General features: G+C 40.8%; 1 protein-coding gene across 2 annotated transcripts in view; it reads left to right on the forward strand.

Annotated features, from left to right (window-relative positions):
• CUL4A (cullin 4A) overlaps positions 1-12,692 on the forward strand; it is a 74,972-nt gene that overhangs the window by 12,721 nt on the left and 49,559 nt on the right. For both annotated transcript variants that reach the window (XM_019524114.1, XM_019524113.1), the window contains exons 3-5: positions 4,996-5,099; positions 6,323-6,392; positions 8,682-8,755. In XM_019524114.1, coding sequence (XP_019379659.1) covers positions 4,996-5,099; positions 6,323-6,392; positions 8,682-8,755 — 248 coding nt within the window. The remainder of the gene's footprint in view (positions 1-4,995; positions 5,100-6,322; positions 6,393-8,681; positions 8,756-12,692) is intronic.

Raw genomic sequence — 12,692 nt, forward strand, 5'->3', positions numbered from 1 at the left:
TACTTTATAGCATCACATCATTTCAAGCTTTTATCATGGCTTCTTTCTTCTTGAATCATTGAGTCATTGTTACAGATTAGGGTCTTATTGTTTTAAGTATTCCTAAGAGATTAATTTATGACAGTGACAAATGACACCATTAGGCTTGTTTTAGTGATATTTTTACTTGCAACAGTGTTTGGTCTTGTCTGTACTTCTCTCATACATTTCTGTGGACTACCAGAGCATAATTGTGTTTCTGATAGATAACTGTGCTCCTACTTCTTTATAGGTATCATTGCCTACTTAGCAAACATTTAGGAGTAAATCAAGAAGTATCTTTGCCACATGCATTTCAGTAGTCTTTTTCGGCTGATGTTGCATTAAGACTTCAGAAAAGATGAGCATTGAACAGACGTAAATTTGAAGCACTCTAAATCCACTCCAATTTGGAGTGCTTCAAATTTGGACCACTTCGGGGCAAGTACAGGTATGTAGTTTGCTGCTGAAAGGCTTCGATAAAAACTTTTATAGCAGCATGCCAGCGGTGTGCTCCCCAGTCAGGTGGTACAACAAAGAGTCACTTAGTCTGTGGGTGCAGACAGAAGTGACATTTTGCCTGATCTGGCCACAGCAAGCAGTTTGTAGCTGTGACCAAACACAAATGCACAGCTACAGACAACTTCATAAATGGCTGATCGAGTGAAAAAATGACCCCTTATTGCATAAGGTATCAGATACAAATGTTTCAAAATGTAGCATCTTGTGTAACTTGTATCTGTGGAGCTCCCAGCCTGTTGCTGTTTTCAGAATGAGAGTGGGGAAGGGAGAGGAGGGAGTTCAGTCGGGGGATTTTTTCAGCCCCACTCTGGGGTTGGGTGTATTGGAGCCCTCCTCCCTGCCAAGGTGGAGGGGCTCCAGTTCACCCACCCTATCCTTCAGCACCAGCTGGGGAGCCCCAAGAACAAGCTCCTTCTGCTGCCTTCCCCCCCCACTCCGCCATTCTGAAAAGAGCGAGCACTGGGAGAGGATCTTGGCTGTTGCTATGGCAACTAGATTCCCTGCTCCCCGGAACCACCAATGAACTTCTGTTTGGTCTGAGGTAACCTTGTCACTCAGAATGCTTTGCAAAAATATGAGTTACAGCTGGGAGCTGCATTTCTGACTGCGCCCTGTGGCTCCACCCCCTCCACCCCCGCCCACAGTGCACCTTGTTCCCTGCACTGTGCACTTGGGCTGGAGACAATGATGCCCTGCCTCCAGAGATTGGCAAGGACAACTGAGTGCCCACCCTTGACAAAACTGGAAGATTGAGGCCCTGCACCCCTGATGGAACTGGTAGACCTCACATCCTTTCTGCCCTTCCCCACTAGAAGTGGAAGTGTAGAGGCAGAGAGGCATGTAGAGATTCCTGCTCTCCAGTCCTCGGGATGGCCAACCACTAAGGAGCATGCTGCTCATTGGCTTTCTGTCCCTATCCCTCTGCTAATCTCTCCTTGAGGGAGAGAGCTGAAAACTGTTGGATGCTGGAGAACCAAGCAACCGCCTGTTGCATTCTATAGTGCACACAGATGTAACTGGAAGCACCTCAAAGTTGAAGTACCTTCAAATATTTGCTAATTTATCTAGGGTTATTTTGGGGCACTTACTCTTTGAAGTGCCCCATAAGTATTTGAAGAACTTGAAATATTATATCTGTCCAGACCTGGCTGCCCACATCCTGGTTGACACCAGGGCCTCATATGCCTGTATATGAGCAGTAGATTAATCTTAGTCTCTTTCTCAGGGAAAACATAGCAAAAGTTTAATGGTGCATTCATGCAGACATTAAGTACCACATCTAGCTTACATCAGTTACTTCAGTAAGGTCTGTACACTTTACATATTTCTGGAAGTATGATCCTTTGAGGATTTTAGAAATAAGTTAGGAAATGTTCATTTATGTAGATTTCATATACACAGACACACACACATACACATTGCATGGACTTGATCGTTTCATGTACTGTATAGTGTGCCAGCAAAATGTGGGGCTCAGTGAGAGTTTAGCAATCTGCTGTTATAGTATCAATTTGTGAGATTCTATCCCTCTTGTACATGTGTATGCCTGGCTGTTTGCTGCTTGCACTACTGTTGTCCCAGTCAGATCATAACCTAAGTTTACTAGATGTTGTATGGACACAAACCAAAAACACAGTACCGTCCCAAAAGAATTCCCGTTCTAAGATGACAGAGCCAATGATATGAAGAGGAGAATGTAAGGAAATAATTCGACAACATGATTGGCCGTGGTCTCAACGTGTCAGCATCCTAACAGTTATTAAGCTTCTTGTCATTACAAAAGAGAATTTTAAGGAAAGATTTCAAAAAGAGTGTGGCATTGCATTGTTGAAGTTTACAGTGAAGTCTTTTGGCCCAAGAATAAAGGGCAGCATACTCAGCCATGCATGTGAGAGAACCTAACAAGTGGGTGATCAGAGGCTGGGAAATGACCCCATGATAATAAATAAGAAATGAAATTTAGAGTGTGAATAGGTCATGAAGTAAAGATATAGCTTATGTTCAGTTTGACAGAAAAGGAGGAACCAGTGGATTGCAGAGATGGATAACATGGCCAAAGTCATGGCTTAGAAAAATAATTTTTGGAGCAGGCATTGTAGCTATGAATGCAGAATTGTATTTGTCAGGATTGTATTTGTTGAGGCTATAAAGAGTGAAGTTCTGGTAACAAAAATGAGAGGCTGGACAGTAGTTTTAGGTATGCAGATGGGCAAATATTGCCCATATCCTAAGGATGTTATGCAGAAAAAATATGTAAGGTTATAATCTGTGACTGCTCTGTGCATACATTTCTTCAAGTATTTTGAAGCTGAGTTGAAAAAAAATCTAAACATTGTTAAAACAAATACTTAGCAAAAAAAGACATTCTGTAATTGACCAATGTTAAAATGAAAAATTACAATTATTTTAGTACTAGTCCCACACAAAGGTATGCTCAGAGAGTAATTTCACATGTGGATACAATTAACTGTTAATCATCACATAAATAGTAACCCTGCCATACGTTCAGCAAATTAATGACATGATAACATGGGAAACCAACCACAAAAATATTCTACAAAATATGTAACGTTTTTGTGGCTGGTATCTATCACATGTTAAAATGAATGTGTAGTAGGGTAGCCCTACCATGCATCTGATGTTAGTTGTCTTACAGGGCTTGGTTAGAAGCTCCACCATATCAGCAAGTTGACAGCTATGTGGTGCAGCCCTGCTGTACCCTGCTGTTTTCAGTGTGTCTTGTCCAGGGGAGCCAGTCTGCCATGTGCCGGGGAGCCAAAGGGTCTTTTTGACTCCTATGGCTCACTGCAGTCTGGTACCAGAACATGCCTTGTCTTTGGACCCCACCAGGGTTGTGGGCCAAGGCAAGCACCATGCTGGGCTCTGGGAATTGTAGTCTCCCGAGACCCAGCAGGTTGACTGCCTTGCTCCACAACACCCAGGAAGCAGCAGGCAAGGCACTTGATACATCCTGCCCACAGAAACCCTGGGATTGGGGTCCCCTTGCACCAGGACTTTAAAGACATGTGCAGCTGGCTTGCACACAAAGCTTTCCAACATCCTAGTGCACAGGGTCTGGAACTGATAAGCAGCTGATTGTCAGTCCCAAACCATGCTGGCATCATGATCCAGCCCTAGTGTGGTCCCAGGGTTGGGACCTAAAATCAACTGATTGTTAGTCAGGGTTGGCACCATAGGGCTGTGGGCACTAGGTTTGCAATTTGCCAGTGCAGGGTGAGAGCCCAGCTCTCACTGAACTGGCAAGTAGTAATGGTATGATTGGGATCTGATCCCAAAAAAATGTGTCCTGCCACGCATGTGTGTTATGGCAGGAGGTGCAGTTTTAGGGATAACTGATCAGACCACATTGTGCTATTAAATATGTGTTTCAGGGGCCCAGGAATCAGATCTACAATCTGTGTATTGCAAGTAAATTTGGATCAGCTCTTCAGGGTGGTAGAACATACTGTGGAGGTAACAGCTGAAATAACTAGAATTTGTATGGCAAGGCTGAAGATCAAATGTAGTTCAAGACACTACATCAGTGATCTCAAATAGAACAAAACATGCTGTAAAAGTTGAATCTACCAGAGCAAGTCAACACTGATCTTCTGTGGTCTTTTCTGTGCAACAATATCATTACTTTTATCAGACATCCAAATTTTAAGTTTATATAAATGAAGGTATGTGGAACTCTGAAAGAGAGGAATTAAGCCAAAGCAAATATTAACTCTGAAAATAAAGTCACAAATGTTCAAGACCGCAGCTGTATTCAACCAGTTTAAACGAGATTTGGTCCTCACAAAACTTCAGTTTAAAAACCAAACTCTGTCTCTTCACCTTGGATGTTATTTGCAGTTTTTCATATGGATGTGAAAGCAGGAAATCCATTAACACTTTTTTAATTAAAAATTTTAAGTATTAAAGGGAATTCATTTTAACAAATTTGATTCCTCAGACTTTAACACCTTACATCCAAATCCATCCAGAAAAGAAAATTGAAAAACCTGGTCCGTGTGTTAAACATTAAATCAGTGTCTGTCATGATAAGCATGCTGTTGGGCAGTGAGAGAAATGAATATAAGAGTTTTGCTGGAAGAATCCATCTAATGAATGGTAATTGTAGAAGGAAAACTTAACTTACCATACTTATATCATAGAGGAGAAGCAAAGAATGGCTTAGGATAGATGAGCATAGCACAGCCCTATTTTGTCCTAACTGATGTCTGATGTTACTGAAATAATTAAGATTCAGAAATAAAAGTTCATTAAATTTTGGGGTTTTTTCTTCATATTTTGGCTAGCAGTATTTTTACTATCCTTATTAATTTGGATGAATATATTTTCTTTTTATTTTGTTTTTAGTTATATTTGTTATGTTGGTACACAATCCAAACAAAATATTATTATTTGGATTTTAGAGTTTATTTATTACTTTGTTTTTGTTTTTTGTAGGCTGTTGAAAACCTCTGCTCTTATAAAGTGTCTGCTACACTGTACAAGCAATTGCGACAGGTCTGTGAAGAACATGTAAAAGCACAAATCTTTCAATTCAGAGAATATCCTTTCTCTTGCATTAAAAAAAATCAGTCAAATATATCTTTAAAGATTTACTTTTTGAAGTAATACAACAGTTAATAAAACAAAGTTAATCAAAACAGTTGATATATATTCTGTATTGAACACCTACGTATCTTAAATTTGGTTTGACAGAATTCTGCTTGCCTGAAATGGGTAACTTTAATATATGGTTCAATAAAATATTGGTAACATTTTCATTATTGTCAATGCATTAACAGTGTATGAGTAAATTTTATACTTTGTTTAGAGAGTTTTCATTAGTCAGCATAAGTGAATTTTTAACTCCTGGAAAAAACATTATTGCAGGGGAATATTATGCAGGTGATGTGTCTCCTGCCTCCAAATTAGGATTATAGATTTTACTTTTTAATCTGTGCAAACCCAGCATTCAACTCTTGTAACTGTAATGTGGATTGCTTGGATAGATAGTGGAGTAAATTGTAAATGAGCGTAAAGCTCTTCTGAAACCAGTTTTTGTGTGAATACCTGACAGTTGGTACTGTCTGGGGCAGTGGTCAGCAGTCTTTTCAAGCTGCAGGCCAGAATGACTGACTCAGTTTGGGTCAGAGGTGGATGGGCTCTAGCAACCAGCAGCCACTTGTCCTTATCACAGCATGGGGCGAAGTACTTGCTGCAGCCCGGGGGAAGCACCCTCTACTGCCACTGCTTGCACAGGAGAGGCCCCATCACTGAAACCCTATGTCTGTGGGTTAGATCTGGCCTAGGGGCTGTAGGCTGCTGACCCCTGATACAGGGTACTATTCCTCACAGTATTTTAATGAGCCCCAGATATGTTGTTTATATTCCACATTACTTAAGTCCTTTGTTTGTAAGGAATATAAGGGCATCTCTACTATGCATAGTACAAAATGTATTTATAAGCAGATTTTTTTTATATTGCTGTCAACTCTGCTGGGTTGCTGGGAGGGTTGATTTTGACACAGATGGGATTCCTCTTTAACCTGTCAAAGTTAAGCAATGCTTCTCTCTTACACCATCTGGTGGATACAGTGAGAGGCATTTGCTCAGAAACTTAAGTGATGCTATTGCCTTAGCCCTGTGCTGAGCTTAACTGAATTCTAATTCCTGACTTCCCGCACAATATCACTTGAGTTTCTTTTCTGAAGAGCTGACAAAGATAACCGCTTGTAGCCTGTTTCAAAGGTGTTGACAATCTGGTTTTCCTTAACAAGTGCTGCACAGATTTTCTGGACAGTCTTTTATTTTTAAAGAAGATAGATAAATGCTGGCAAGATCATTGCAGACAAATGGTAAGTTGAATACTCAGTTCATAATACAAATTCTTGGCTCATAGGGGGAAAATCTGGTAACATTTGGTTGTGGCTTTTTCAAAGTATTGTCACATTTTTTATAGTATTTGCAAGAGCCTGTCTGGAGATGCTGCGTGGCTGCTTGGTTGGCCTTTCTGATTGTTGCAGCCATGTATTGTCTCATAATGGCAAACAGTTGGAACACTACTCAAAATGTATGTGTACTTAACTGTATTTTATGATTGAAGGCAATAAGTAATAAGAAAGTGTGTTTTATTTTCCGTTTTTGATTTTGAGTAATTTTAAAAAACACACAGGTTTTAGTTGAGTTAACCTTGTACGAGGGTTAAACTTGACTGATTTTTTCCTTCACTATCCATCTCTGCCAATCCGCCTTTCCCTGCATTTGTTTTCTTCCCCTCCTTGCTTTTCAATAGCTTTTACCCTTGCAGTAAATTTTAAATACCTTTTATAGCTGAGAGGAGTGGGAAATTAGAATAACTTATTTACAGTAAAAGTTAAGGATTAAAATAATACTTCATTCCTTAGTGACTAAGCAGGAAGTATCCCCCTTGGAAAAATTAGAAGTGCAGAAGACGTCATAGCCCTTCAGCCCTGAATTTTCTTAAAAACAGAAAATTGTGTACACTCTTCTTTTCCCTGTCATTTTCTTTCAGGGTATGTCTAAGTTGTTTAAGTGACATTCTGCAGTTCTTGGTTGCTTCCTAAACACATTAACCTGACATTTAACATTAAAAGAAACAGAAATAACTTTAAACTCTCAATTTCTTTAATCTAAAGATGGATAACTTCCCTTACATTAGTTTTGATTACTGGCAAAAATATAGTGGGGCTTCAAGGCAGAAGATACAAATCAGGAAATAACTTCAGATTTTTAAACTATCATTTCTAATCTTTGGAAGAGAAGATAACAGTACCTTGCAGAGATATCAGATAGGTAGTTAAAACATTAAGCAGCAAGAACCAGGTGGAAAAACTATGTTTCCCTCCTTGCAATGCAAAACGTTATAGAAAAAAAATCCTTTCAAAGATTTTTCTATAGGAATTTTGACAACAAAACAAAAGACTTTTCACTTGGCTTAGATACTATTTTGAAATGAGAAGTGTTTTAATGTAATGTTATTTTGGTTTGTTTTATGAAAATTTAAAATATTTGGATTATCCATTTTCATTTTTTAGATTTTCAGGATATATTTTCCTTTCTCTTTTCTTACATTTTCTTCCTCCAGTATCATAGGAAGTGTGAGAGGAGGAAACCACTTAGTTACTTTTTTTCTACCTGGTATAATGTTATACAGTAAGGAAGGCTGGATGACCAAAAAGAATTTAAAATGTTCTGAAAAGCAAGTCAGTATTTCATTGAAATAGAAATAGACACTTGTCTGTGGAAAAGTCAGGTTAGATTAACTATAGTTAGTCAGACTAAGCACATTTTCCAATAGAACATGTTTCAGAAAAACCTGTCTGAGTTTATAAGAAACCAAAGAGAAAATAATATGACAGTACTGAAGGACTTTTTCTCTGTTCCAACAAAATGCAGCCTTGCATTGCCTAGTTATCTTAACTACTTCTAAGTCATTTTCTAGTGTGGAAACAAAGTGGGAGCTTGTTTTTCATATTTAACTTGCTCTGAGAGACATGGAGAGAAATTTTTACTGGACCAATAGGAAGAGAAAGTGTCCAGTTAACTGAAAATACTAATCTTTGTAAGTGTGTGAGTTCTGGAGAAAAATGAAGATAATGGGTGTTAGAGATTTTATAAACTTATCCCTATTTTCGTATTATTATGTCAGGGACTGATTTTCATAGTAAAAGGGTACATTGCATTGTCATTTAGTCCTCACCATAAAAATTGTGTGTTTGGAAAAAAATTTAACTAAACAAATACTATTTATAGTTTGCCACTTAAGAATGTAGGTTGAAAACTTAATGGTTGCACTGCTTTGGGGGCTTGGTGGGTATAGCAATAATACAAGATCTTATACCATTTTAATAGCTTTTAGGTTTTTTTTTTTTAGTATGTTAATTGAATACAGGCTTTGTAGCAATATAATTGGTACTTAGCCACTATGGGCATCAAAATTGTTTGAAAACTTGTAATAGGCCTTCATAAAAATCACCTGGTTAAATATATGAAAAATCATAATGATAAAAGTACACTTTACAAGTTGATTCATTACCACAACTCCTAATAATATAAAATACAATCCTGTGTGCTGCAAACAGATAAAAAACCAAATTGGTTCAATCACTACCTTTTATTTCCAGATCATGATTAGAAGTATTTTCTTATTTTTGGATCGTACATATGTACTTCAGAATTCAATGCTTCCTTCTATATGGTAGGTATTTATATAAGTACCTTTTTAAACTTAATATGTAGTTTAAAATTTTAAGCATTTTTTCAGATTATTACCTTTGTTATATATAGCACATCTCATTTCAGTAACATTCCCTGTAAATGTATGGGGTTATATGTACAACTGATCAGTGTGCATGTGTACTTTTTGCCTGGGACCATTCTGTAAGCAAAAACATCAATAATGCCTGGTAAAATAAAGGAATATTATAATACTCCTACAAAATAGATATTACAGAGTCAGGAAATTTGGAGTTAAAGCTAGGCATAAAAGAAACTGAAACCTGTTAAGATAATGGAATTCCCCAGTTACAGCACCCGAACAGTGTTAACTCTGTCTTTTGGTAACTGGGTGTATCTTCACATGCACTTTATTGTGGAGTTCACTAATTATTTCTGCAGTAAAGCATCACTGTCTACACATGCGAGTATTAGGGCACAGTAATTTAATTAACTATGCCATTAGATAGTACTGTTGAGGGACTACTGTCTTATGGTGGAGTAATTTAACTGCAATCAAACACTCATGAAGATGGTGACATCGGGCAAATTGCATGCAGTCAGCCCAGGCAGCTGGGGGTCAAAACCCTGCCTGCTACCTAGCCATGCAGCTCCCCACATTCAGCACTCTTGTGTCCCAGTCAGCCCCAACACCGCCCAACGCCCCCACCCAGAACTCGGGGCTGATTCCCCAAGCCTGCTGCTAACGTGGGCCTAGTCCGCCCCAGTTCAAAGTGCTGCTGTCCCAGGTGCATGTGTAAACACTGCTGTGTCCGGGAGCATTGCACTCCAGCTCAGAGTGCTCTGGAGTTTATCATTTTGCCTTAACTGCATGTGCAGGTACACCCACTATGTAATAATCTTAAAATTCAGGACACTTTAAGATTTTTAGAGGATTAAATGATGAGGAATTTGTTTTCGTTTTTGTTTTTTTGAAGATATGTTCTTTGCTCCGCTTACCTCTCCGTGGTGTCAGCTTAGGATATTGTTAAGACAGGGGTGGGCAATTATTTTGGCCCAAGAGTCACATAGGCTGTTTTGGTGAGCTGTTGCAAGCTGAGTCAGCACCTTCCCCAGCCCCAACGCAACCAAAACTCCCTATGTGGGATGGGGCCCTGGGCAGTAGTGTTTAGGAGCAGGAGGGGTGGGAGAGGCTGGAGTTACGGGGTGGTGACACTTCAGGCTGCGGCTGGGTCAGAGCCACAATCTGTTGCCCGCACAATGCTGCAACAAGCGTGGGTTCCTCAGGCTGGGGCATTCAGGGAGCAGATCGCAGCTCTGCCCTGCCCTGCCATCCCAGCCCCAGCTCTGGATGCAGCTCCCCACCTGCCCACTACCAGCACACCCTGCCCACACAGCTCCCCAAGCTGCATCCAGGGCCGGGGTCTTGGGGCAGTGACAGCGTGGGGCCATGGCAGAGCTGAAAGCTGCCACCAGGCCTCACTCCCCTGCCCGCATGCCCGATCCAGTGCACATGGCACCCTCTCAGGCCGGTCCAGAATGTTGGCCAGGGGGAGCGTGGGCTTGATCCAGCCCATGGGCCAGCCCCATGTCACTTGCCCAGCCTGTGCAGCCCTGTGAGTTTGACACCTTGCTATATGCCAGTCTCCTACTGTCAGATCAGCTTCATTCTGAGGGTGGTCAGGTATTGAAACAGGCTACCCGGAAAAGTTGTGGAATCTCCATCTTTGGAAACTTTCAAGCAGGTTAGACAGACACTTGGCTGGGATGGTTTAGCTGGGGATGATTCTGCCTTGAGCCGGGGGCTGAACTAACTGGCCTTTTGAGATCCCTTCCACTTCTACTTTCTTACAATCCTATTATTTACCAAATGTTCAGAAGTTTGACAAATCAAAGTTTGGTCCTGGCGCAGAAAAAAACCTTCTGTACCTACCTGGTGCCATAGTGATTATCTGACTCCTGCGCTCATCAGTTTCCTCTTTCCTGTGGACTGATGGGAAGGTTCACAGAATGCAGACTGACATCAGTGGGGCTGCTAGGGAAATGACAGTCTGGCAAGCAAGCCTGCTGCTTTCCATTCTCCACAGGCCAGTGGGATTCCCACTTCCCTGTGACGGCAGCAAGAGGAGTAGAGGTTGTACAAGGCCTTAGGCCATCTGTTTGGAAGAACTGGGTGGAAGACTGAAGGTTGCAATGCTTTCTTGCCACCCATGTATGCTTTTGCTTCAGCTATAAAGGTTGAAATGACTTTTTATATTTAAATGTCCTGTGGTTTTTCTGTTTCTGTATGAACTCTCTAAAACTTACTGCCTATATTGTTTTGGTGAAATCACCTTTGATTTAATTGTGTTAAGAAAGCCAGTGCATGTGTGTTTAGAGATCTAAAGTATATGTAAATTAATAGCTGTCACAGTCCTGGTCAGGCTGTCTCCCAGCTGGACATGGGCATGTTTTAGTTCTCATGTTGGACCAATAATTCTTTTAAGCTTTCTTGAGTCTGAGTAGAGTTAGGGTCTTGATTTCTAGGCGCGCACAGATTTTCTTGCTGGCATGAATGTCTGAGAGCTGTAACCTGAATTTCAACAGCAAGAATCTGAGATAGATTAGTATGGACTCTTCCAGACATTTCAGTTGCTTCAGCGTACATTTTCCCAGGTTTCTGCCTTGTGGGCACTCTAGTTTACTGCTTACCTCTCCAGGGATGCATGATAGTTGAAGCTAAAACAGACAAGGGCTTTTCAAAACTTCTGTCATAATTATTTTTTACTTTAGTTAGAATAAGATACAACTTTAGGTAAAACACTTGCATGCTATTCTCTGAGTCAATTTTCTCCACACTCTTTCTGACCTCTGCAGTAATTTTCCTTTGGCTTTGCTGGCATGTACTCAACAAGGTCTCTTTTGTCCTCTCTCCTACCCTAAGCTTCTTTTTTGTCACCTGATTTTGGGCACAGCAGGGCAGGGCAGGGCAGCAACTTACAGACTAACTTGTTCAGAGAGGTGTGAATTTTCATGGGCTACAACCTACCCATGTATAGGCTCAACAGAGACTCTGGGTTCTTATTCCATTACACCGACCAGCTTTTACAAGTTTTGTGTCCCTTAGTGGGTTAGCTGCTTTGTTTATCCCTAGGGATCTACCCAAATTGTGATTGTGTGGATTTCATGGAAATCACAAAATCAGGTGATCTCCGTGAAATCTGTGGGGAGGGGAACTTACTAAAAATAAAATGCTGGCTTCCAGTGGAAGCCAGCATTCCTCCTGCCACTGCAGCCTGCCAGGGACAGAAGAGGTGGGAGACTGCTGGCAAGATGGTTTCCACCTCCACCTCTGGCTGCTAGTTGGCTGAGAGGGCTGCCTGTCATGTGGTCCTGCCCCTTTCCACCAATCAGCAGTGTGGGGTAGGGCCACTTGATGGACAGCCCTCTCCACCAGTTGGCGATGAAGGTGGGGTGGGGCCCCTCAGCCAATGAGAGGCATGGTGCAGGGGGGTCACCACAATAAGCTCTCAAAAATGGTAGCTGGTGGTAGCTGGCTCCATGATCTGCACGCAAAATCAGCCGGCCACCTCCTCATTATCCTTTTTGATCTCTTCAACCCACATTCCCCTCTCTCAATTATACTTTCTCTTCTCCTCCCCTTCTCCCTGTCCTTTGTATTCAAATTACATTATTCCTTTCTATTTAGTATCTGCTGTCTGTAAGTCTCTTCATAGCATTTGAAGAAGTAGCCTGCAAAAGTTCAGGTCTCTGAACATCATAGTCTCTAAGGTGCCATCCTGCTCTGCCTTCTGCCAGACTTCAGACTAATACAACTAACTACTACTTTCTTGATATTTGTGATCCGTCTCCTGAGAAAATCACATTCCTACACACCCTCACCATCTGCATAGAATATATTACACATAATCATAAAGGCTAACCATATAGAGAATTCAGAATCACAAAAAGAATTCATA

This window comes from Gavialis gangeticus, unplaced genomic scaffold, assembly GCF_001723915.1.
Source record: "Gavialis gangeticus isolate Ggan-Ray unplaced genomic scaffold, GavGan_comp1, whole genome shotgun sequence".
Lineage (NCBI taxonomy): Eukaryota > Metazoa > Chordata > Crocodylia > Gavialidae > Gavialis > Gavialis gangeticus.